We start from the raw sequence: 26,699 nt of genomic DNA, 5'->3' as shown, positions 1-26,699 counted from the left end.
GAATTCCTCGAACTGGAGTTTGATACAGTATTTTCATAAACTCTCCGAAATTTTAATTTAAATAAAATTAACGTTCATCTATCTAATAAACTATCAATTATTATTTGATCGCTCATGGATTTCCCCGACTACCTGACGTTATAAATATATATTTTTAAAAAATTTAAAAGATTTTAAAAAAATTAATTTAAAAAAAACGTTTATAATTCGATTCTACATACAAATTTTAACTTTTGCGGGAAAATTTTAAAAATATAACAATCTTAAAGAGTGGTTTTTTAGTGATAAAAAAAAAAAAATACAGATCTGTTCTAGGTGCGAAACTTACACAATAAATAAATAAATAAGCTATACAGGAAATTGAAAAAAAGAAACTGAATTAAGATAATTACAGTAAAACATGGTTAACTCGAGTCAGTTGAAGAAAACTTTCGGACTTTGAGTTAAAAATTCTCGGAGTTACGGAGGTTCGACTAAAAATCAATATTTTGTGAATTGGTTTATCGATAATAAACATGAACCATGATAAACTATCTATACGTCATTTTCCCTGGGTCTTATTACATAGAATCATTGTGTCAATATTAACTTAAACTTCTCGGTGTTATTCAGAAATTGGAAAAACGCTTAACCGAATGGTTAATATAACTGGGTAAGCAAGACAATGGAAAAACTTGTTTCATTTGAAACGGATTATGTCATTGGATTGGTTAAAGCGGGTTCACCAGACAATGCATTTATTGTATAACATAAAAAAATTAAAATGTCTTGATTAAACGCCGGATGGCTGACTGGCTAAGATGGCAGTCTATCGTTCTGGAGATCCGGAATCGAATCCGGACAGGTCGAAATAATACCAATAACAACATCCTTACTATCCGACCGCCTCTTTTAAATGTCCGGATGGCTGAGCGGTTAAAGTGGCAGCATATCGGGTGGTAGGCTGCCACCAGAAAATTCCGAAAATTTTTTCGAATCCAGACGGGTCGATAAATCCCCAGAAATATTTCGGAGAGTGATCCTCCCGATATGTCGGAACCCGGCCGTCCCATTGTGGGCCTAGCCGAACCCATAATGAGTCTACTAAAAAAGAGGCCATTTTAGTGCCCACAGGGCGGTTAGAGTTAAAAAACACTCGGTCGAAACCATAATGAACTTGTTTAAAAAAAAGTCTCTTTTAGAGTTCATAGGGGGAAAAAGAAATTTTTAAAAATTTTTTAATTTGGTAACTATTGTTATTTTTATTATTAGCAATGTTAAGATTAAAATAAGATATTTTAAAAAATTATTAATTGATGTCTATGAATATTATTATAAACTATTTCGTTAATTAAAATTATATTAAATAATTTAAATTTATAAATATAAAGTATTAGAAAATTTTAAAAAAGTGATTAATTTAACAGAATCTTAAATGAAAATTTTTTTCCAGCAGTCGTAAAAGTTTCAAAGATGGCAGCTTTCAGTGATTTGATTTCTTCGGGTTTGATAGGTGAAATATATGTATTTTTATGTATTTAGAGTATTGTAGTGAAATAAATCCTAGTTTATAATTAATTAAAGTTAATAACAGTTTACTGTAATAAGATCAAATTATTTATTTACTTATTTTTATTGTATTTTATGCAAAAACATGTTTGAATAAATTTTAATTTACAGGGCGATCCAAAAGATAAGGTCAACCTGACAGGTGATAGAAGAGTTTGTGTAGAGTAAATAATGCATGGAAATTTAGTGTATTTGCTATAGTTTAGTAACTACGGTGTTTCAAAGGTTATATCGTCATTTTAATTATTAACTTATATGTTGTTATAAGATATATGTTCCTTGTTTACAAAACGAGTATTCTCTCAAAATGAGCTGTCTGAAAATGTTTGATAATCAATGGTAAAATTGCACTTAGGTAGCCCCTGTGGTACGAAGGTCAATTTTTATCACATATCAGTCTATTGTCAATTCTACGTGCTTTGCATGTAGATGTGTGCCTCTGTGCTCGCTATCAGTGCCTGGGTGGGTGCAAGCCCCCTCTAAAATTAACATCAATTACTATACCAATATGGATGTACTATAATTACCACCTATGGAATTTCGGGACTTTGAGTATATATTTGAACTCAGAGGACCGAGACGAGTTCAACGGTACTCTACTTTTGAGCCGGAGGCAAAAAGTAAGAAAGTTATCATACTTTTTTCGGCAATCGTGCAATGACCGGGAGTCGCATCGCTCTCTCCGCTAAGCCTATCCCGTGTTTAACAGGCAGTCCGGCAAATCGGCCATATATACCTTCAACAAAGGCAGATGTTGATCCACGAGCACACTGATCATCTACAGTTCGAGTTAAGTCTTTTCACACTCTCGCGCTTATTGACCTCTGGGGCTATGGCTCCTCAGCAGTGGCGTAGCAAACATAACTGGCGCCCGACACTTTATTGGCACCCCTCTTCCCCCTCCAGAAACACATATAGTTTGTCTTGAAGACCATTTGGGCACCCCTCTGCAGTAGCGCCCAGTGCATGATACACCCCCTTGCACCCCCTCGCTATGCTACTGCTCCTCAGTCTCGTTATCGCTTTCAGCTGGCTAGTACTACGAGCCGACCATGCTATTGCAATCGGGAGTTGCGATGCTTGAACAAGAGGGAAAAAAGGAACTGGCGTTTGATTGTTCGTGCTGTCGACGGACTCCTCCGGGAGGGGAACCGCCGGCAGGTCGTCAATTGTTTAACGTCACTAGTTATTGATTCACAGCAGTTCTTGAATAAAAGAGAAAAAAGGAAGTGGCATTTGACTGTTCGTGCAATTTCTTGCCGTTCAGAGTGCTTTTTTAAATTTGTTTGCAGACTTTACCACGAGATGGCAGCACTAACAACTACGGTGCCATCTGCAAGAAAACATTAAAAAAGTATGACAACTTAAAAACTATAACTTTCTTATTTTTCGTCTCTGGTCCAAAAGTAGGGAATCGTTGAACTCGTCTCGGCCCCCTCAGTTCAGATATATACTCAAAGTCCTGAAATTCCATAGGTGGTAATCTATAGTATTTCCACAAATTACTATTACAAATAACTATAACATCAATTACTCCTCAAAGAGTCAAGTGGGCTACTTGAAGCTGGCATAGTCACATAGGCTAAGTAATTAAATGCCATAGTCTTGGAAGTACCACTATTGGAGCTACTTACATTCACTTCTACCTAATTTAATTAATGGAGTAGATGGTCAAAATGTCCTCCTCTCCTGAAGCACATCTCAACATGCCAACAAACTGAATGTCGAATATTTTCTAGTCACCGACACTGTTGTACAATACTTTTGCTATAGCGGCATGAATACTTTGTACAAGTTGTTCCTTGTTTTCTTTCTATCTTGAAACTGAACATTTCTTTTTTCAACCCCTAAGAAAAAAGTCCAGCGATGATAAGAAAACAGTCCAGCGATGAAAAATCCAGAGAGTGTATTGGCCATAACACAGGACCACCCTTCCATTCCACTGTGCTGGAAAATGCTGATCTAACCATCGGTGTACTGTACATGTGGGATATCTAATTGATACCATAATCATTGGCATGTTCAATGTTCCATTTTCTGGATAGTGTCCATTCAAGAAAGTCCAGATAGTTGTAATCTTCATTTCTGTTCTACAGGGAAACCTATCTATTTTTATTCAGAATTTGGTATTAAGACATATTTGATATTTTTGTATGCATATTCATTCAATATGCAAATCAACATTGTATAAGAGACCATTGTCAAACTGATAAAGCAAGCTAGTCAGTCTTCAATCCTGCTGATCAGTATATTGCTGTTGAATAATAAATGATTGATTAATTGATGCTGATTAAGGATAGATTCTTTTCAGGTTTACCAATTTTGAATAATTGTAGTTTTTGTACATTATACTAATTACTAAATTTTATTGTTCTAAATACTGAATTTGCTATTTGTAACTTTTGAATTTTATAATAGTTATTGTTGAAATTATAATTTGTTTTGTAGCCAGAAAGTCCAGTACTGACATTTATAGTTTTGTAAAATATAAAAAATTTATTAACTTTGCAATGGTCATTTCTATGACATTTTGAATCTTGAAATGTCTTGCAATTTCCTGATGCATGACATTATAACCATTGTACTTCATTCTCTAAACTAGGTATTATCCCAATCGTCCTTCTAATTATCACCCTTATTGCTATTACCAACTATCTATGCAAAGTTATGAATAGAATGGTGAGTGCCTTGTGTATTGCCTAGAGATACAAAACTACTATTTGTCTTATCAGAGTAGGTTTCAACACAGCTAGTCTACAACAGACAATTTATCACTTTTAGAGATTAACATTTGAAATGTTTTTCTGTGAATATCTTGTTTCTATTTTTTTCATATTGAAAAGGCTTATGACAACATGGTTTGGTACTATCTGGAATCTTTGTAACTGTGGTCTATGGGAAACCTGTCTATTTTTATTCAGAATTATTTGAAAATGAGTATGAGAGTTTGCATTAGATACGTTTTATGTCCTCTCATTTCATAGGAGGAAGAGATACCACAGTGATTCATTTTGAGTGTAACATTATTTTAAAACTAAAAATAGTGACTTTCTGCTACCAGCAATTAAATATTCTTCTGTGGATGATTTCCAGATATTGTCAGTATGTTAATGTGAAACCTTCTCTTCATTGGGACTATGAAAACCACAGCTGAGTGATATTGTCTGAATATAAGCAACATAGCAGAGTCACCAATAAATTTTTAAAATATTTCAAAACAGTTGCTTTAATTGTTGTTTTTAATAATTTCAGAGAAAGACACAAATAAAGATGTCTTATGGACCTGGTCATTTCCATCAATTACACCTAGTCAAAAATCCTTTTTATTAAGAAAATGCAACTTAGACAATGAAGTAACATCTGTTTCCCAACAAATTACTTTTCGTTATTATCATTTCCAACGTGTTTGGTTTTACCTATATTTATCTGAAGTATTTGAAGCAGATAAACTACCAAGGGTAAGAATTATAGTATAAGAAATATAAATTATAATGTGCACAATTTTAAACATTAATGATTAATGATACTATTATTTTGTAATACTTGAACTTCAACACAAAAACCTTTAAACTGCAGCCTTTTTTATTAAAATTTAGCGTTTTTGCTCATTTTGAAAGGCCTTTGTCAGAAATAGAACAATTGAAAGATTGTTTTCTAAATACACATTTGTTCTGGAACTTTTTAAATTTTTTTAGATGTCTGGTGCATAGCTCATATACAAATAATTACAATCTATATTGGTACTTATACCAATATACACAAAATATATATATATAAATTACATGAATAAATAACTAACTAAAATACAATAACATAAATAAATAAATAAATATGTAAATACAATAAATATGTAAATAAATACAAAAAAATACATAATATAATTGCTAGTATAGAGAATTCCACCATAGTGCCTGCTTCTTTAACTTAGAGGTACCATATATTCTATTACAGTGTATTCTTTTATTCTTTCCCTAGTAATGGAATATATGGCACCTCTAAGCAATATTTACAAAGAAGTAGGAGCAGGAATCCTACAATATACCAAATGCTATGCACAGACAAGGAAGACATAGACCAGAGCTTGACTCCAGGAGTATATAGAATACCAGTACAAGATGAAAGGCGACAAAAAGAACTATACTACATTGGAGCCACAGAGAGATCTTTAAAAGAAAGACTAAAAGAGTATGAAAGGAATGTGCGGAATGAGCAACTTTTACTACACTAGCAACATAGGTTATAGCAGACCTGACAGAAGTCACTCTTGATTGGCAAAGGGCTAAAATAATACAAAAAATCCAGGACAAGAGACATGAAATATGTAGAAGCATGGCAGATATATAAGACGTACTAAGAAGGACTAGCAATAAATTTTAGAAAGTCCAGTAAAGTCTCAGCAGCTTGGAGAGTGAGCTTAATTTGAATATTCTATTATAAAATAAAGGGATGAACAGTTAAAGAAGCAGGCACTGTGGTGGGATTCTCTATACTAGCAATTGTATTATGTATTTTTTTGTATTTATTTACATATTTATTGTATTTACGTATTTATTTACTTATTTATGTTATTGTATTTTAGTTAGTTATTTATTCATGTAATTTATATATATATATATTTTGTGTATATTGGTATAAGTACCAATATAGATTGTAATTATTTATATATGAGCTATGCACCAGACATCTAAAAAGTTCCAGAACAAATGTCAGTTTAGAAATCAGAATCTTTCAATTGTTCTATTTCTGACAAAGGCCTTTCAAAATGGCCGAAAATGTTAAATTTGAAGAAAAAAGGTTGCATTTTAAAAGTTTTTGTGTCGAAGTTCAAGTATAAGCTAAATGCAGTTAGAGAAGAATCTATTATTTTGTAAATAAATTAATTATAATGATATAAATTTATTTTTATAAAAATTATTTTAAAAACCAATAAACAGTGACATGCCAGCACAGTACACTGAATTTTTGCCTGTGGGAAATCGTTGACCTAGTTTTAAACCATCCTGTCCAGACTTGTCCGTCACAGTGTTGCACAGTGGCAGTGGCATGATCGTACTCTGAAAGTACATTTGACAGGATCAATATTTTCACTGACAGTAAATTTTGTTTTTCAATGGATGACAAACATTTAATTGAAATCGTGCGTCAACATCCTGTTTTATTTGATTTATCTCATTCGAAATACATGGACATTGGGTACAAAATGAATATTTTCTCTGTTTTGTTTAATAAAATACAAAATGCATGTTGGGAAATTCAAAAAATATAGATTTGTCATCTCAATTTTTTATAAAGAGTATGAAACTCCTATTCTGTTGATATTTTTTGTCTATGCTTGATGTACCCACTTGCAGCACTTTCTTGATTGCATTTCTTTTAATTCTTGATCTAAACATATAGCTATCATAGCCAATTCATCCTCAGAAAAGTCCATGACGACTCGCCAACAACATGGAAACATCACTGTTGTGTGTAAATACTAATCACTGTGCTGGCATGTCACTGTTGTGTGTAAATGGACCTTAAGAAGGATCCAAGCCTGTATTGATGCTAATTGAGGTCACTTTCAACATTGTTTATAATTGACATTCTATTTACCTTTTGTATTCTACATTGAAACATGTCTGTTAATAGATATGTAAGTGCACAGTGACTTTCTGAACACCCTGTATAAACAAACATTTGTCTTTGTAACCTACACATGGAAAGAAAGTAGCTGTGGAAATTTTGACTGTTAATACTGTAAAGCAGTTTTATCATTTCCAATCAGCAAGTGTATGACCCATTCTTTTTCAAGGAACAAACTGTTACAAGACATACATACTTTGATATGCTCTAGAATTGAGCCTTCCCTTAGCTTCAGGATGGATTATGGAATGTCATTTGGCTACAAGATGGTATGCCCCCGTTTTTTGTGGGATGTTTGAGAATGGTTGAATGAAATTTTCCCATTGCTGGATTGGCTGTTACTTCCCGAATGACATTGCTTTGTTCCCATGGCCTCCAAGATTCCTTGACATCATTCATGTGATTTTCTTTCTTGAGGGTATGTAAAAAATTACATTTGTATGCCACCACTACCTTTGAACATACCAAACTTGAGACACAGGATTGTTGACTGTTGCATCTATTATACCAGACATGTTGACATGTGTGGGAAGAACTGCATATTAGTTGGATATGTTCTGTGATTGAAAGATTCCCACATTGAGCACTTGGGATGTGTGTTATGAAAGAAAAATATACAAAGTTTTTATATCAGGTATGGTATATTATTTTATACTGCAAGTAAGATTATACAAGAGCACTTGGGATGTGTGTTATGAAAGAAAAATATACAAAGTTTTTATATTAGGTATGGTATATTATTTTATACTGCAAGTAAGATTATACAAGAGCACTTGGGATGTGTGTTATGAAAGAAAAATATACAAAGTTTTTATATTAGGTATGGTATATTATTTTATACTGCAAGTAAGATTATACAAGAGCACTTGGGATGTGTGTTATGAAAGAAAAATATACAAAGTTTTTATATTAGGTATGGTATATTATTTTATACTGCAAGTAAGATTATACAAATTACACTACTTATACAAGTTTATACAAATTTAAAACACTATTATTATTTTTGATACACCCTGTATATAAATTTAAAAAAACAATAAACAAAATATGCAAAAATGAAATATAATAAAAACTGTAAAAAGTACAGCTATCGGCAAGTATTGTAGATACTGTATCTTGGTGTTTTTCTGTTTGTTTTTTTTTTATATTCTTTTGTGTAGGCATATGAAAAAGAACAAAGCACAATGCTCTTGATGATGGTGTTTAAAAGTAATTTTGGAGACTATGAAAATAAACAGCTCTCTTGCATTCTAATAATAATTAATATTATTATTTTTGAAAAACTATATCATTGCTTCAAAAAAAAAAAAAAAAAAAGCTAAATATTGCATATGGTTAATTATATATTATAGAAAACAAGACTGAATTATACTAATAATTAAATGGTAAATCTAAATTTCATATTGTGCTATAACTTGGTCAATTAAATATATAGATTTAATTATATATAATTTGGCTAATATTTGTATATTTAATTAGCCAAGTTATAGCCCAGTAAGGAATTCAGTTTTATCATTTGATTGTGTGAAGTTCTGTTGTTAATATATTATTACTATTATGCTCAATAGACACAACAGAATAAAGTGTTCTTTTAATAACTAAGAAATTAGTAACATAATGACACTCTTTTAATCATCATAAAATAATTTTATAAATATAAATAAAACAAATTTTAATTATTATTATTAGGTTAGACAATTTGTTCTTGTCTTGAAAACTAAGGATTTTAATCCTGAGAAATATGAGACCTTGTGTAGAATATTAAGTAAAACGTATTGCAAAACTGGAGATCCTGCAGCAATGCTTCGTCTTTACTTATCAGTTGCTATTAAAGGATGTTGTGCAACAGAAGAAAATGGAACTTTTCTAACAAAAGATTTTGATCAGAAAACTTCTTTTTCTACAGTTCCAATAAAAGGTTTGTTTTGTTAAAGATTTATAAATTACACTTTATACTGTAGACTCTTGATAAGTTGAACTTTTTTAGGTTGAATTTTTAAAATTTTATTTTTTTCCCAATTTAACTCCTATAGATTCAATGATTATGTTTCTATAAATCAAAATAGTTTTTTGCTATAATGTTTCTATAAATGAAAATAGTTATAATTTTGCTAACTTGAAATTTAAGATCTGGAGATTATTTTATGTCTAATTTTGTGTGCTTTCTTTCCCATTTTTAATGTGAAGGATGATGATTATATGAAATTGACAGATTAGTAGTGTATAAAATTGTGCCTCTGATTGCACAACATAAAATTCAAAATTTTATGACATTTTGTCCCTATAGTAATAATCTTATTTGTAAAAACAAATTAACCAATCAAATCTCAGTGCTTTAAAAAAAAGTTTAGATTTTGAAAATTAAAAATGTAACAAACATTTCTGTGATTTGACAACTTACTAAATTATTGGTGAGTGAAATGTATGAATTTTATATAGCAGAGCATGGGAGATCTGCAGAAACTGACAGGAGTGTTCTGATACTGTAAAGTGTCCATTTTTGTTCAATTGCTTGCTGCACAATATCCACTAGTTCTGGTTTAACGAGGGATGGTCAGCCACTATGGTCTTTGTTGTGCATATTGGATTGGTTTTCTGTCAATTGCTTGCACCATCATCTGACCATACTGTCACTCATGATGTCTGGCTCATACATTTCACACAAATGCCAGTGGATCTCTGCTGGCATCAACTTCTTAATATGTAAAAACCTGATTATGGCACATACTTTGCATTCAGGAGACTGTATGAGGAGCAGCCATCTTTCCTTTAAGACTGCACTACAGAAACTGCCTCCACAGAGCTGCATATACATCAGAATATGACCAAATATTCCTCTCTCACATCTGCTTAAGCACATTCCACTTTGACCACCAGTGGCCTTCTTATTTTTTGGAATCTCCTTGTACATTCGTAAAAAAAAAAGATGCTTTTGAGACAGTTGATTGAAAACATTGATTTCTTGCTTCTTGCTCAAAGATGACAAACTCATATAACAGACTTTTTCATTAATAGTGTCAATCTTCTGATTTTTACATTCAATTCAGCTGCTCACTCTTCAATATTTACCCGACATTTTGTTGTTGCATAATTTGGTGTTTTTTATGCTTTTATCTTTTTATTTTTAAAAGATTGCTTCTGGCATAATTTTTAAGAATGATTCAAATTTTGAGCTGAAATTATTGATTTCATCATGTATATTTAAAATTTCATATGATTTCATATTCACTGATATCATATTTTTATATTAAATATATTTTTTAAGGGAAACTTTTTAAAGATTACTGATTTATTTACATCATTAAAATCATGCCTATCTAATTTCCAGTCAATTATCAATTTTGTTTCTAATTATATTACATCATGGTGAACATAAAATTATCAGTAAATTTTGAACAGGGTTTAGGGTTCTGCTTATATACAGCAGATTGCAACAAATAAAATTTTACATGTAATATATTTAATTTCCTTAATTAATTAGCATTTTAAAGAGTAAAAGAAATACATTCAACAATTAAATAAGTTCAAATATCATTTATTTATTAGATTCATGGAAAAATAAATCTTTTATTTCTAACTAGACTTACTACAATTTTAGCTGTCATTAGGATGTTTGGCCTTGAAACTATCTTAATTTATACAGCTTTAATTTTGAAGAAACGTATTGTTGTTTATCATCATCATTTGGATTACCTTTTAAGCTTTTTAAGGTATGTTGTATTTTGTATTCAACATTTTCAAAAAGTCCTAACATTTTAGTCTGAACTGATATAAAGTAGAATATTCTGTAAATTATTGATAATTATATAAGTATATGTCTGTTAATCTTTCAAATATAGAATCAAATGAAGCTTAAGTGATAAATTGCAATGCCAAACCAAAAAAAAATAAATATTCCAAAATATTTTGGGATATTTATTTTATCTTATCTTATTTTGCAGTTTACTTTATTTTTTACCTTTATATTACTGTTTGTATTTAAGATTGATTTTCTATATTTAATTATTTGATATACAGGATTATTCAAAAAGGATAATGCAAAAGTAAACCTGATATATTCATACTTGAAACAATATACAGTAACAGTAATAAACTGGAAGACAGAAGAACTCAACAGTTTTCACATACATATTACAAATGTTCAAAGTGGGAACTATTGGTGTCACAACAGTTGTCAAAGATGGTAGTCTAGCTCTGCTAAATGTCCCATCATATCCTCTGATATCAATTCCACTGTTTTAGAGATGCTTTTATGTTCACGTTGTTCATGTATTATGACTTTGGAGATGGACACTATCATCCTCCAATACCACAGCACCTTGAAGACCTGAAACAAAGCATCTTTGAATCAGTGGAATTGATACAGACGATATGCTGGGACACATTTCAGTAGAACTGGACTACTATCTTTGACAATTGTTGTGACCAATAGTTTTGACTTTGAACATTTGTAATGTGTATGTGGAAATTGGTGAGTTCTTTTGTCTTCACAGTTCATTACTGTTACTGTGTGTTATTTCAGGTATGAATAAGACAGGGGCCATATTCTGGTCGTCATCTCTCGTCTTTAAGAGACAGTCATACATCATAAGCTGGCCACTGATTGGCTAATCATTTGTTTACGTCTTGAGAGACCATTGCTTTTCTCAAAATGCAATTCTGGATGACTTTTTCTCTTGAAGATTCTCTTGTCTACCAGAGATGAGGTGATAATCATCTTTTTACTGGTCTTTCATGTGTAACCTTAATTTCACTTATATCCAATATGGACAACTAGATGCTTCTTTGTCTTACACAATGTATTAGAGAACCTTCTCTATCTTAGGAAAGAATATTTTGACATAGAGACAATGCTTCTGATCTACTACTTGGGAATGCCACTATCTCCATCTTTTTAAAATGATTCTACATCAATTATTGAACCATTGAATATGCTGCTAATCTTATCTATCACTTCCAGCAATCCATCTCTAAGTATTTTCTGAAATATTACCATTTAATTTCTCCTTAACTAAGTACACAAACTTTTCTAACTAACTTAGATTATTGAGATTTCTATTTGTTAAGACACAATGTTACCTAAGACAATTTGACATTACAATCTATAAAATCATTACAAAACAAAAACATATCTGTGAAACGGGGGGGTGCCGAATAAGTCGAAACCCCACTCGATTGACACCAATATGTGAGATCGGTCTAACCGATATGTGAGAACGGGGGAGGTCAGGAGAAAGTCGTATCTCCTGGTTCCGGTTCACTTGTCAAGGATGGCTGTTTCGTTTCTGATCGTTACGTGTTACGCAAGTGGATAGGAGGTGAGACTGATGGGGTCGACAATAAGGCAAAGCGATAATCGAGGCAAAGAGGAGACCATATAACAATTAAAACAAGATTTATTAATATTTAACAAAGGACGCAAAGACAAAATCTGACTAAATTCCCTAAGTCGCGTAATGTTCGAGAGAGAGAGCTTACATTTTCGGTTCATACCTCATTTTAGTTCCTTATAGAGTTAGCACTTGATATCCTCGATGGGGAGATTAGTATTCGAATTAGGCACTGTTTTATATATTCGCGACTGCGCGCGGAGACGTTCGGAGAAGGTCCGAGTCGGTGACGACAAGCGACGACGTTTGTCCGGCAGATGATAAGAGACTCCCCCGAGGGGGTGGAAGGAGTGGCTTTTATAGTTTTTGCCTGGGAAATCGGTCACGTGATTGTAAGCGGATGACGATTTGTGTCATAGGTGTTCCCGGGATTCAAAATACATGACGAATTCGGACGCTAAGTGTAAACTAAGGTTGCAAGACGATCTAGGCTACAAGTTAAGAACAAAGGATTGTTGACAGTTATCTGGCCGGGGACGCATAGTTTCTCGTCCAGGGCCGTTTTTCGACAGGATGTTTATACTAGGGGAAAATTCCTAAAACGAATTATTACAAAAAGTGACTGATAAAATCCAGATCTCACATATCTGTCTACTTATGTTGTTTATTTGAACCTTGTGCTTTCCTTATCACATGATCTATAATTTTGTACCCTGCATTTTCAAAAATTTTACAATTTCATTGGTTAAAATTCTGTACTGTGTTGTGTGCACAGATAATCCAAACATGTATAATCAATCTAATAGAATGTTAACAACAAAGACAAGGTTGTTATGAACAACCAGAATTGCCTCTGTCTCTGAGAGAGAAATTTTCTCTTTCGTTTTGATGTCATTCATCTCTGAAAGAAGAGACAAAACATAAGTGACCAGAATATGGTCCCAGCTTTACTTTTGCATCATTTTTTTTGAATAACTCTGTATACCTAGGTTCTAATTGATGTCAACTAACTGATTTGCATCAGGCAAAATACATAATATATACATCAATATACTTTAAAAGCAATCTTCTGTAATTAAATGTTTCTATTTATAAGGAAGAAAGTTTACAATAATTCGTGTTAATTTATTTTGTGAAATGAAGCAGCATAAATTTTACATCATAAAATGTGTTTTATTTTTAATATCATGATTAAGTAGTATAAGTAGTTTTACTGCAGTAGTATAGTGTACACACTTTTAGTATACAGCATATTATAAGATAAATTAACCAAATGTTTTTTAACCAGATATTAATAGAACTTTTGGCTTAAGAAATTTTTAAGATATTCTTTATTTCATGAAAATGATAGATTTAGACAATAAAAAGGGCTTAAAACAACAGTTATAATATTAGTTTCTGATTTTTAAATTTGTTTAATTAAACTATATTTTTTTTAAATAAAAACTTATTGTTTAATTTAAAATTATTTGTTAGAAATTGTATCATACTTATTGTTATACATTAGCAGTATCATGCACACTTTTATTATTAATGATTATAATAAGTTTTTCTAGAATGTTATGAAATAAATAACAATTGGATTAGTTTAAACCAGTTATTATTAGTTACATATATTCTCAACTAGCAGATAAGCCTGGCGTTGCTCAGGCAAAAAAGTAACGATAGCGAAGATTAAAATTATTACATTATAGCCAATCTTACCCATTTTCACAGAATGTAAGAATTAGTTCCCCCTGTTTCCAGACTAATTAGAGAATTTTTAGATGGGTCTAAAAATATGATCAATTTTCCACAAAAAACCTCATCTGTGCCTGTAAATCTTGCACACCGCTTTCTCTTAACACTTCCATTGTTAAGGAATGAACTTCTTTCATCCCCACATGGTACTCTACTAAAATGCAGTTAAAAACAAAAAATTGCATTTAAAATAGTGCAGTAGAAGCTGAGTTCTTTAGGATAAGTCTTAATTCTTTCCCTCTTCCCCATGGGGGAATTTCTAAAAATCGTTTCTTAGTGTGCATTCTCGTAGCATACCCTATTAAACACAGTCAAAAACACAAAAAAACTGCATCTAAAATAGTATAGTAGAAGCAGAATTCTTCAGGATAAGCTATAATCCTCTCCCCCATGGGGGAATTTTGAAAAATCCCTTCTAAACGTTCTCAAGACGTACCCTGTGTACCAAATTTCAACTTTTAACTCCTAACTGTTTGGGCTCTGTGCTGGGTCCAGAACATTCGAGAGTATTTGAGAGTGTTCTGGAATGTTCGACAATGATCTGGGATGTTCTGGAATGTTTCTGGAATGTTGTGGAATGCTCTCGAATACTCTTGAATGTTCTGGACTGTTCTAGAAATTTCTAGAGGGCAAAACTTCCAGCCCTTATATCTTCAACAGCACACCCTTCAGGTAAAAACGGGAACCTTCTTCATGGATGGGGGATAGAGGGCTACCACACCATATAACTCCCTTGATCGTACCAGGACTCATTTTTGAGTTTTAGCGGCACGCACATTGTACACTTACTTTTATAATATATATTGATTAGATATTAAGAAAATGGCTAAAAGTAATCTGAAGACAAATGTTAGGAAATATAAATTGACTATTTTTTTCTTATGATTTAGTAATTATATATAAATGGATTTTGTTATTTATATCTAAATATTATTTTTACATTCAGTTTTTATTATACGAGGGCTATTTTTTAAATAAGGTCCGTTTTTTAATAAGAAGAAAAATACTGTAAATATCATTAAAATATATTTTTTTCCATATTCTACATACTTTTATCTACTTTTCTACATAATTTCCATTTTGTTTAAACATTTGTCATACCGCTCAACAATTTTTTGAATTCCGACTTCAAAGAAATATGCCGCCTGTCAAGAAGCCCAATCCACGACTGCAGTTTTCACTTCTTCTTTGTTGTTGAAATGTTGACCAAGGAACTCCTTTAAGTATCGAAACAAGTGAAAATCACTGGGTGCAAGGTCTGGACTGTGTGGATGATCGTATCGAGTCAAAACGATAAAGCACTGTTTAATCTTTTTGTTTTGTGATCGTCAGAAAGCAGTCTTGGAACGCACCGAGAAAACAATTTTCGATAATTCAGTTTCTCCGAAACAATGATATACAAAACTGATCTTGAAATCTGTGGAAATTCAATTGATAACGTTGAAATCGTGAATCGTCGGTCCTCTTGAACTTTGTTATCCACATCACGAATCAAATCTTCAGAAATCAGAGAAGGTCGGCCAGGGCGTGGCTCATCATGCACATTAACTTGCCCATCCTTGAACATTCTTACCCATTTTCAAACTTTCACTCATAGCATTATCACCCTTAACTTCACAAATCTGACGGTGAATTTTCACTGCTGCCAAGTTTCTTGCATTCAAGAATCGAATAACAGATCGTATCTCACAGTTGGTGGGAGACTCAATTTTCTTAAACATTTTAAACTTCTACAGCTCAGCATACAGACAGACGATATGGCTGCAAATGGCGTCAAAACACGCGCCAAGCTTGCTCGGAGCAGAAGCGCATGCATACTGCCATGATTGTGCATTATTCTCACTTTCATTCACAAACGGACCTTATTTAAAAAATAGCCCTCGTATAATACAAATAAGATCTCATTTTTTCATAATAATTATATAAATAATTAAAAATGTTTTTAAATTGCTATATAATTTTTTCAAAAATAATAATAAATGATTTTGCTTAATTTAGCATGGGGTTTTGGCTGAAACAATTTTATTTCTTTTTTCCTACACACAAGGTTTCAGATGTATTTTGGATGTTCAATTCCTTTTTGGTCTTGTCAAATGATCCACCAGATTATTTATCAAGTTATATTGAAGTTAATTTAATAATTAGATAAACAGCTAGAGGTAGGCTATTAGATAAATTCTGATATATTTAATAATTAAAAATAAGTTAATTTTTAATTTAAATTTAGAATATTCTGGAAGAAAAAAATTGGCACAGAATGGGATTTGAATCTATAACTTCTGCTTGCCATGCAGATGTGTTGCCTATATAGTAGAAGCAGAGTATTTGTTACATGTCTAATAAAATAATAATGGAAAGTTACTTTTACTTATAATTTTATTTTACTCCTTTATATAAAATGATCATTAATAATATAACTCTACACACTACATCACTACACACTACATCACTACACACATCACTACACACTACATCACTACACACATCACTACACACTACATCACTACACACATCACTACACACTTTATATAAAATGATCATTAATAATATAACTCTACACTACACACATCACTACACACTACATCACTACACACATCTTTGTCTGATTGTTACTTTCAGAGCTATTAATTAATTTACGTATGACTATACTGATTACTCATGGTGCAAACTGTGAATGGCTTTAGGTCTGTGGTTCTCAGCTGTCTTATTCTATTGCTTTAATTGTTAAATTAGACTTAATATAGTCTACTAAATAATCTGGTGAATCATTTGACAATACTAATTGAATTGGATTGTTGTATACAAACATAAAAAATAAAAGTTTACAAATTGATTTATGGACATCTTTTAGATCTGCAGTTGTAACTCCAGTTTGCCTAGGTCTTATTCCAGCATTGTTTTTAGGAAAAAAAATTCAAAAACATTTAAAATTTGCCAGATCTGCACCCATCAGTAAGCAACAGCCCCTACCAAGTTGATGCCCTCCAAACGTGACAACAACCATGTCATGACACTGGTGGAAAATCACATGCAGGGAAGACATTGTGTATTGTGGATTAGTTTTACAGTATGATATATCCATTGCTGAGTTTGAATGCCTGCCATGGAAAAAGGATGTGTATAAAAAAACAAAAATGATTGAAGTATGTTTGTAAAATGTACTGATTCTAATATATTGGGAACATTCTCATAAACCAATATATCACTATTGACTCAGTATTTGTTACATGTCTAATAAAATAATAATGAAAAGTTACTTTTACTTATAATTTTATTTTACTCCTTTATATAAAATGATCATTAATAATATAATGATTATTTTTTTTATATTTTTGTTATACTATATTGTTTTAATTAGAAATAATTAAAAAATTTTTATCAACAAAATGAAACAAAATTGTTATTACTTATAAAATAATTATTCATTCTAGGGCACTTCCTGCTTTAGTGTGGCATCGACAGGATTGGGATATTTTATATCCTGATGTTGATATGATAGAAGAAGAAATGGCTGATTTAACTTCAAATCCAAATTATGTTGCAGGATTTCAAATAGCAGCAGTTGAAGGAAGGCATGAATTATATGATATATTTGTGAATCTTGCAGCCACTGAAATATCAGTAGCAACACATGCTAAAGGTTAGAAAATTTAATTAAATTAGATAAATTTATTAAATTTTTTCTTTTTTTTTGTTTGGTACAACAGAAATTGCATTTTATTTTGTTTTATTCTAATTTATTCAACATAATAAATGAAAGTCAGAAAACTCTCTCTCATATTTTATAGCTTTAATGGCACAAAAATATTTATCTAAACTTACTTCCAAATTTACATTGATTTTAACAAGTAGGTAGAAATAGACAATCTTAATAATAACCTCACTTACACATAATAAGAGAGTTGTGATGAGATTTGGTAAACAATGGATTATCTATTTAAATTTTTGTTCAAAATAATTTATTGACTATTGGCAGTATGTTTAATAATTATGCAATATTCAAAAATATAATAATAGCATATTTAAAATTTTTTATTAAATAGTTTTTAAATATATTAGAATACTTATAATTAATTAGAATGATTTATCTTTAATTTTTGGTTGTAAATCCTTTAACTCATGTCAAATAATTATGGATGGAAATTTTCCTCTATCATTGACACATCTTGTGCTATGTTGTAGGATGACCAGGTAAGGAAGGATCTAATATATCTGAACCAAACTACTTTGAAAAACTCTGACAATTTAACCTAGATTTAAATTTAGGTTCCTCAAAAAGTAGAAGCAGGTCTTAGCCATCTAGGCCGGCCACCCAGTCATCAAAATTAATTAATGAAGATTATAAGATGGTAGTATTTGCACTATTCTACTCAATTATTTAAAATATTTTTTCACAAGTATGTTTGACCAAACAATATTTATTGTTTGAAATTTTTAAATTATTTGAGATTATAAAATCTCAAATATCCATATATTTCTGTATAGAGAAATACAATTCTTATTGACATATGTATTTTTTTTTAATCCTTGATAGAATTTAAATTTAAATATGAAAACACTTCTAAAATTATAACAAAAATTTTAATTGCTAAGAATAAATTTTTGTTAAAAGTGCAGGATGATGGTTTATTCAGATATTACAGTGCACACTTGTTACCCCATTTAGTGTCAACTATTAGTATCATCAGTTTTTGATTTCATATACTTTAGTGTATTTAAGGAGAAAACAGTTAATGGTTACTGTCAATCTTTTTTCTAGTTTGAAGTGTATTCATAGTGTATTAAGTAATATCAGTAATTTTTCCAATTACACCTGCCAGAGTTAATATTGTGTTTTCAGGAAGTTTCAGCAAAATATACACCAATATAGTTTGTTTTTATATTCACAATTTCATAATTTTTCAGGCTTTTGGCTGTCTTAATATGGTTTAAAAATCTGTCAGCATGCATATTATATGAAAGACCAGTGTATTGTTTAATTAAACAGTTGTATTAAGGATTTTTGTTTTTATAATGTCAAAATCTAAATTAACAAGTATGTGTAAATGGAATGAAGAAAGTGATAGTGAAGTTAATGACTGTGAGTATGATGATACAATAGTTACTAAGTTATTTTAAAAGATGCTCTCTTTTTTGTTTTTGTTGTTTAAAGTGAAGAAAATTTTGAAAATGCATTTACTTATATTGATAAATTATGAATACATTGACAAAAGGGTACTTGAGAACAAATACAATTCTTCAAAACAGATTTTAAGAAAAAGAACAAAGTATTTTTATATGTGACTTTTTTTTATAACTGAGGATCTTTCATGTATATGTATTGTATATATTTGCCATTTTTCTGTACTTTTTTAATAAAAAAATTTATATAAAAACAAATTGCAGTTTTACAATGAAATGTATAGTGAAATATCTGTTTAATATAATTTTCTTTGAGGCTAAAATTGCATAATACTTGTTAAGGTCAACTAGCACTTAATGTCAATCCTTATTTATGGTCTCGAAGTTGACACTAAAGAGAGACTGCTGTATTTAGCTAAATACTGTACATATAAATGCGAATGCTGAGATGGATGTGCGGGGTCACGAGGATGGATAGGATTAGAAATGACTACATCAGAGGAAGTTTAAAGGTAGCACCTATCTCAGAAAAAATAAAAAGCCACAGACTGACATGGTTTGAGCATGTGGTGAGAAGGAATGAGGAACATGTAACAAAAAAGGCACTAAAAAGGCACTTTAATATGAGAGTACAGGGATATAGAGGTAGAGGAAGACCTAAGAAGAGATGGATTGAATGTGTAAAAAAGGATATACTGGACTGTGGAGTGGATGAAGAAACAATTAGGGATAGACCAACGTGGCGTGAATTGACATTCTGGGACCCAAATAATTTGGGATATAGGCCAGGATGAAGAAGACTACATATAAATATTGGTTTGTTCAGAAAGTAATTTCATTTCTTACTACCAGAGGAATTAGTTGTATTTTTACCTGCAATTTTAATTGTAAATCGCATTGTCATTATATATTTTGACAGCTGACATTTCAAGGCTTATTTGTAAAGAAATTTTGTTTATTTCTGTGAAATTTTTTTTTTTTTGGTGTCCCATCAAATATGGAAAATTGAAAGCAGCATTTTTGGTATATTTTGCTTTTTGATTACCAAAAACATAAAAATGCTGTTCAAGCAAGAAAAAAATTGTGCAACATGTATGGAGAAGATGTGTTGACAGAATGACAGTACCAAAACTGGTTCACAAAATTTTGTCTTGACAATTTTGATATTGAAGATGCACCACATTCTGGAAGGCCGGTTGAAGCTGATGAAGACAAAATAAAAGTATTGATTGAAGAAAACAACAACATGAGAAATTGCTGAATAACTGCTGAATAACAACTGCTGAATAACAACATGAGAATTGCTAAGAGATTAAATTTGTCAAATTCAATCGTTTATGATCATTTGAAACGACTTGGTTTCATTTCAAAGCTTAATATATGGGTTCCATATGTTCTTAAAGAAAGAGATGCTCTCTTTGGTGGGAATTTTAAGGGAATTTTTTTCGAGCTTCTACTAGACAATTCCACAATTGATTTGGAAGTGTACTGCTGTCAATTGGACAAATTGAGTGATACCATCAAACAGAAAAGAACAGAATTGATCAACTGAAACGGTGTAGTGTTTCTCCATGATAATGACAGATCTCTCACAAATTTGATAACTGGTCAGAAACTGTTACAGCTTAGATGGGATGTACTACCACACCCACCATATTCGCAAGATCTGGTACTCTCTGATTACTTGTTCCAGTCTTTACAAAAATTTTTAAACAGTAAAACATCTACTTCAAATGAGAATGTCAAAAATCACTTGGATTTGTTTTTCGCAAGCAAAGATCAAAACTTTTATGAATGTGGAATCATGCTACTACTAGAAAGATGGCAACAGGTATTTGACCAAAATGGTCAATATATAATTCAATAAAATATTTGTATATTATAAGAAAATTGTTTTTATTCCAGTTTTTATTCCATGAAAAAAAAAATGAAATTACTTTCCAAACAACCCAATATATAAAAACTATATTTGCTTATGTATGATACATTATATGAATTATAGTCTCATCTGATTATTGAAATCATTAAAAAGGATTATGTAATATTATGCGCACATATAAAGTAAATAATAAAGTTTGATTTCAACATAAATTATGACACGTGGAATATTTTCAAATTTTATTTAAATATGATTTTAGCTTTTATTTAACACTGGAATAATCTCATTAGTTTATCAATGCATTGATTTTCATTTTAAACAGATATGATTTTGACCAAACAAAAGGTTTCTGAACTTTTATCCATTTTCAAGATTAAATTTTTATTTAGAACTTTTCTTAAGTTTTCAGAAATCATATTTAAATTAAAGGAAACTCAAACTACCTGTTAAGGAAGTCAAAAATAAGAATTGTTATGGACATTTTCACCTATTGTTCAGTCTGCTATTCAATTAACTTCATCCAATTAACGTTTTTCACTTTAGTTGTGGGTAGTTAGCAGTTTGAATTTCCTTTCTATGAAAATATAACAAAACACATTAAGAACTTAATTAGATACCATAGTGTTATGATTTATGTTTATTGAATAATATAAATTTAGTTTATAATTTGTAGCTTAGTTCTAATTCCTAAGTAACATCTACTTTTAATTTTTAATTTAAATACTGTAAATCTAAACTATAAAATTTATAAAAACATTAAATTATAAATTGATATTTATTATTGGATAAACTGTAGGATAATTATTAATAACTGTGAAAATATATTTATTGAAATGAAAATCAAAAATATTTTCAATAGTTCTAATTTTCATATTATATTATATTATATTCTAAGCTTTAAATCAGTTTTTTTTTTTTTTAAGTTATTTAAAATTCAACTAGATAATTGTCTATGGTATCTTTAGAATTCTAAGTATAGTCTATTAGCAATATTGATGCATTATATTTTATAAACAAGATATTTAAATTTTAAAACTACACTAAATCAATTTTCAACATTTTTCACTAGAATCTTTTATATTCATTGAATAGAAATTAAATATTAAAAAAAATTTAATTTATTTACGAAATCACTTTCTATCAGTTAATTTTATATTTTAATTTATTACAGAAACTTTTACTATGAGTAAAATGCACAAAGATATTGCTGTATATATGGTGAGACATGCAGAAAATGAAAATTCTTCAGATCAACAAGTTATTAAGGTGAGTTCTAAACTTGCATTTGTATCCTACTTTATCTATAAAATAAAAGATTTTAAATATAACTTAAGATTTTGTTGTTTGCAAACTTTTTTATTATATGATTTATAAGATTAGGAAAATATGAAGTGATTAACAACTTTGAAAAACTTGCTAGAAATTTTGAAATTATTAAGTGCTTAATTTTCTCTCACTCTCTGTTTACCTATATAACACAAATTGGTAACAAAGAAAGATATATTAATTTTCTGTTGTTTTAAAATTTTTAAGTAACAAAAATTTCTTATTGAATAATTCAGTTTACAGAAGAAATATTTTGAGATTTCTTCTGTAAATAATTTTAAACTCATTTATTTTAATATTTTAAGTATTATTATTGTTGAAATTCCTGATTAATTTTGATAAAAAATTAGGTTTAAAAAATTAGGATAAAAAATTTTGGAGCGACTTGTCTTCTATTTGTAAAAAAAAAGAAAAAAATTAGGTGTTATGTAAAGAATTCTTTAAACTTAAATTAATCAAAAGTAAAACTTAATAAACCAGTTTGAGTACAAAAACATTTATGGGATAAGAAATACAGTCAACTTACCTTTAAAACAAACATCCATAAAGTGAATTTTACTATTGCCCTGGCAAAATACCATTGTTGCAATCTTAAATTTCAGCATTAAAGTGAACAAAAATTTTACCAGAATTCATTAAACAGAACTACTGTATAAATTATCTTTACAACCTCAAGAAATAACTATTTCCAGTAATAGTTGCTTTTTACATTTTTCAATGTGATCAATAAAAAGTGGTACTATAAGAAATGTTCCATTTTTGAGTGGACTAGATTTTCTTCTTCTAGTAAGCAAAGACAGGTATGACCTCTGATTGTAGAACAATTCAAACATCTGGTTTTAGCAGATCATTCTACTGTACTTGGAAAATAGGAGTTAAAGTTTAAAGATGCCCACCTCTTTGAATGGATATGGTCCCATTCAAAAATATGCTAGGTCACATATTGGAATGTGCACATAGTGGTGCCAGATTTGGCTACTTTTGCACCAAATTTGGCTCCTTTTTTACTTTTTTGGTGCCAGAAAATATTTTCTGATCTTCAATAGAAAAACATGGATTTCTTTTAGCTATGCTTTGTTTAACCATTCCAGTATAGTGCTACACACTTAAATGGAAAATGCAGTCTCCTCGCGTTTCGATTTGTAAATCATTTGGAACATTAATTTGTTTGTTAAATAAATTTTATTTTATTTATCTTTATTTAGTAAATTTAATTCAAAATAAAATTTACAGATTTTGACACCTATTAAGCCATAACTATCTAAATTATACAACCTTGACCCTGAAAATCATTAATATGAATTTTCGATAAAGTGAACTAATTACTGTTTCTCAACCTTCAAAAAGATTATTTTTTTCTAATTCTTTGTGAGCTACCACAAAGAATTAGAAAAAAAACAATAAAATCTTTTACCAATATAGGAAAGTTTCACATTTTTATAGTGAATATTTTATATGCATAAAACATTAAAACCATAGCTTAAATGGAAAACTGACAATAAAAATTAATTTTCACAAATAAATTAGTTGTTACTGAAACCAAATCTGGCAGAAATGCTGTCAAATGATAGTTTGAAATTTTGTTTTTGTTTTATGAAAATGTATGAAAAAGGGTGAAGTTGGCATATGAAAATTTAGAAGTATAAAATTATTATATTTCAAAGTCAAGGATTACCTGTGTGTTTTATTTATTTTTAATTATTGTAAATTATACAAAATTGAGAATTTAAAATTTTTAATATACTTTATGATCTTATTTTATAAACAAAACTTGGTGATATTTGAAAATATTTTTTTGGGGTATTTTATCTGAGATGATGAAGTGTAATTATAGATTTTTGTAATTCATTTGTGTTTGTTTGTATTACATAACAAAAATTCTTAATACACACTATAATATATTTAATATTAAGTTTAATCTTACAATATAATAAAATTAATATTTTACTTTTAAAATTTTATACATTATGAATTACATTTTATATTGTTATTTTTCAAAGAAAGTAGACATAACTAATCATTTTTTTTTCAGGAAATTTCAGTAAAAACAACAGAACTTTTGACTTATTTAAAATCATTAGCAAGTACTGAAACAAAAGGACTTCCTGTAATATCTTTATCAGATCTGAAAGAAAAGAAACTTGGTCCTTCACTTGAAAATTTTCTCTGGAATCTATCTATTGCTGAAGGACTAGTTGCATTATAAAGCAATATGATAGCTTAGTAATATTGTAAAATATTTATTTTATACTAATTTGAGATGTTTGTTTGTTTAACTATTTTAAGTGATATTTATTTATATATATATTTGTTTAAAATATTTCTACAGTATGCAATAACTTTTTATTCAGTTTAATTTTTAAATATATTTACTACTTATAACTTGCAAGTGAAAGCATATAGAATAAATTTACTAATTAGTTAAAGAGTATATTGAACAGATAGAATGCCAAAAATTTCAATGTGAAAGTAAGTAATAATTATGTAAATAAAATTTTAATTTAAAAAAATTATAACGAGTAAAATAAATTTAAATTATATTCTAAATATTTATAGAGAAATTAAATTTAAAAAATAAATAAATATTTTATTATGCAATATATTTGCATTAATAAAAAATTTATATAAGTCAAAATTTAAAGAATTTTAGAAACTTCTGGAAACAATGTATCAAATATAACTTAGATGCAAAGTTACAGGTATCATTTTTCACTTTATACATTGTGTTCATATTGAAATTTAAAGGTCAATGAATGTGGATGACTAATTAAGATGACAGGTCCAACCAATGATTTCTTTTGATCTTGCTAATTAACCTAGATCATTGGTTAGATTTTTCATTGACACTAATGATAACCTCAAATTTGTCAACTGTACGTGTTGGCCTTAATACTTCAGTGCATTTATATTCTACATATTATATTAATATCATTTTATATTTCTGTTAAAACAAGTTTAATATTATCTGTTTAACATAATTAAAATTTATTTGGAACAATTTTTTATTATGAAAATAATTTATAATAGATTTATATTGAAGAAATTCTATAACTTATATGATTAGAATTGTATAGATGAATTTCACTGATGAAAAATTAGATTTATGTTAATACATGTAAACATTTGCAGTCTTCTAATTGTTTGTATTAAAACAATTTGAATTTAAAAAAGTTATGTACAGTGCATCTGTGATAATTATGTGATCTGACATTTCTGTGAAATATGAAGCATTTCATATTGAAATAAAGGTATTTATTGAGCCAAGATATACCCAGTAATGTATCAAGATATATTAAATATATGAAAGCATACAAGACATGGTTTACTAACCTGACTTATTACCTGACTTACATATGTATAACTTACATTAAACATAAAACAAACTTATTACATTATATAAATGGTTTATAGTAACATAAATTTTAGGAAATTATAATCTCATTATACAATGTTTTTGTATTTTTTGTGTGTGTTTTTTTGAATTATTTACGTGATGAATAGTTAATTACATTATAATAATAATTCTGTAAACAGTTATATATAAATATACATAAATATTATATAGAAATATTTTTAATATTAGAAATATATAACAATATTCAGTACTGTATTTTTTTTTAATATGAGAGAAATTTTTTCACTTATTTCACTTGAACATATTTAATTAGTAAATAAATACTGCTGTATGTAATGAAACATATCAAAGTGCTAGTAAAGAACTAGAAATTAAAAATGTGTGTGATGTACTAAAATTATTTGTAAGAATGGTATGAGGCATAATAGGTTTTTTTAACTCTGAAGCAGAAATGGCAAACCTTTTTCTGAAGGTGGGTCAAGGTGAGTCAAAATTGAATTTTAAACCTAGTAACTCTAAATTACAGGTAAAATATTCAATTTGAGTGATTAAAAAAAATAAAAATTGCTTACAATTTTACTTTGTAACATTTTAACCTCTATCAGAAAAATACAAAATAAATTTTAAATAATAAGAAGAAAATGCTAATGTATATAGAAACCAAATATTTCATTTTGTGAGATCTGCTTCTCTTCATTTGATGTAATTTTCCTACTTGACATTCATAATCACAGTAGTAGTCTTTAAGATTTTGTTTTCAAACTATATATAAAAA

General features: G+C 29.3%; 1 protein-coding gene across 2 annotated transcripts; it reads left to right on the top strand.

The window, feature by feature from the left end:
* The first annotated feature begins 1,405 nt into the window (after window positions 1–1,405).
* On the top strand, window positions 1,406–25,232 carry LOC136983111 (DENN domain-containing protein 10-like). 2 transcript variants are annotated; one of them, XM_067279748.1, is made up of 8 exons: window positions 1,406–1,492; window positions 4,801–5,006; window positions 8,863–9,091; window positions 10,772–10,883; window positions 17,675–17,883; window positions 22,415–22,509; window positions 24,602–24,800; window positions 24,921–25,232. In XM_067279748.1, the coding sequence occupies exons 1-7, from the start codon at window positions 1,453–1,455 to the stop codon at window positions 24,773–24,775; spliced, it is 1,065 nt and encodes a 354-aa protein (XP_067135849.1). In that variant the 5' UTR covers window positions 1,406–1,452; the 3' UTR covers window positions 24,776–24,800; window positions 24,921–25,232. The 2 variants fall into 2 exon arrangements, with proteins under 2 accessions (XP_067135849.1, XP_067135848.1); XM_067279747.1 differs by having other exon boundaries at window positions 24,602–25,232.
* The last annotated feature ends 1,467 nt before the right edge of the window (window positions 25,233–26,699 follow it).

Source organism: Centruroides vittatus, unplaced genomic scaffold (assembly GCF_030686945.1).
Source record: "Centruroides vittatus isolate TY-2023 unplaced genomic scaffold, ASM3068694v2 contig_876, whole genome shotgun sequence".
Lineage (NCBI taxonomy): Eukaryota > Metazoa > Arthropoda > Arachnida > Scorpiones > Buthidae > Centruroides > Centruroides vittatus.
The sequence above is the reverse complement of the archived record's forward strand: the minus strand, read 5'-3'. Positions and strand labels throughout refer to the sequence as shown.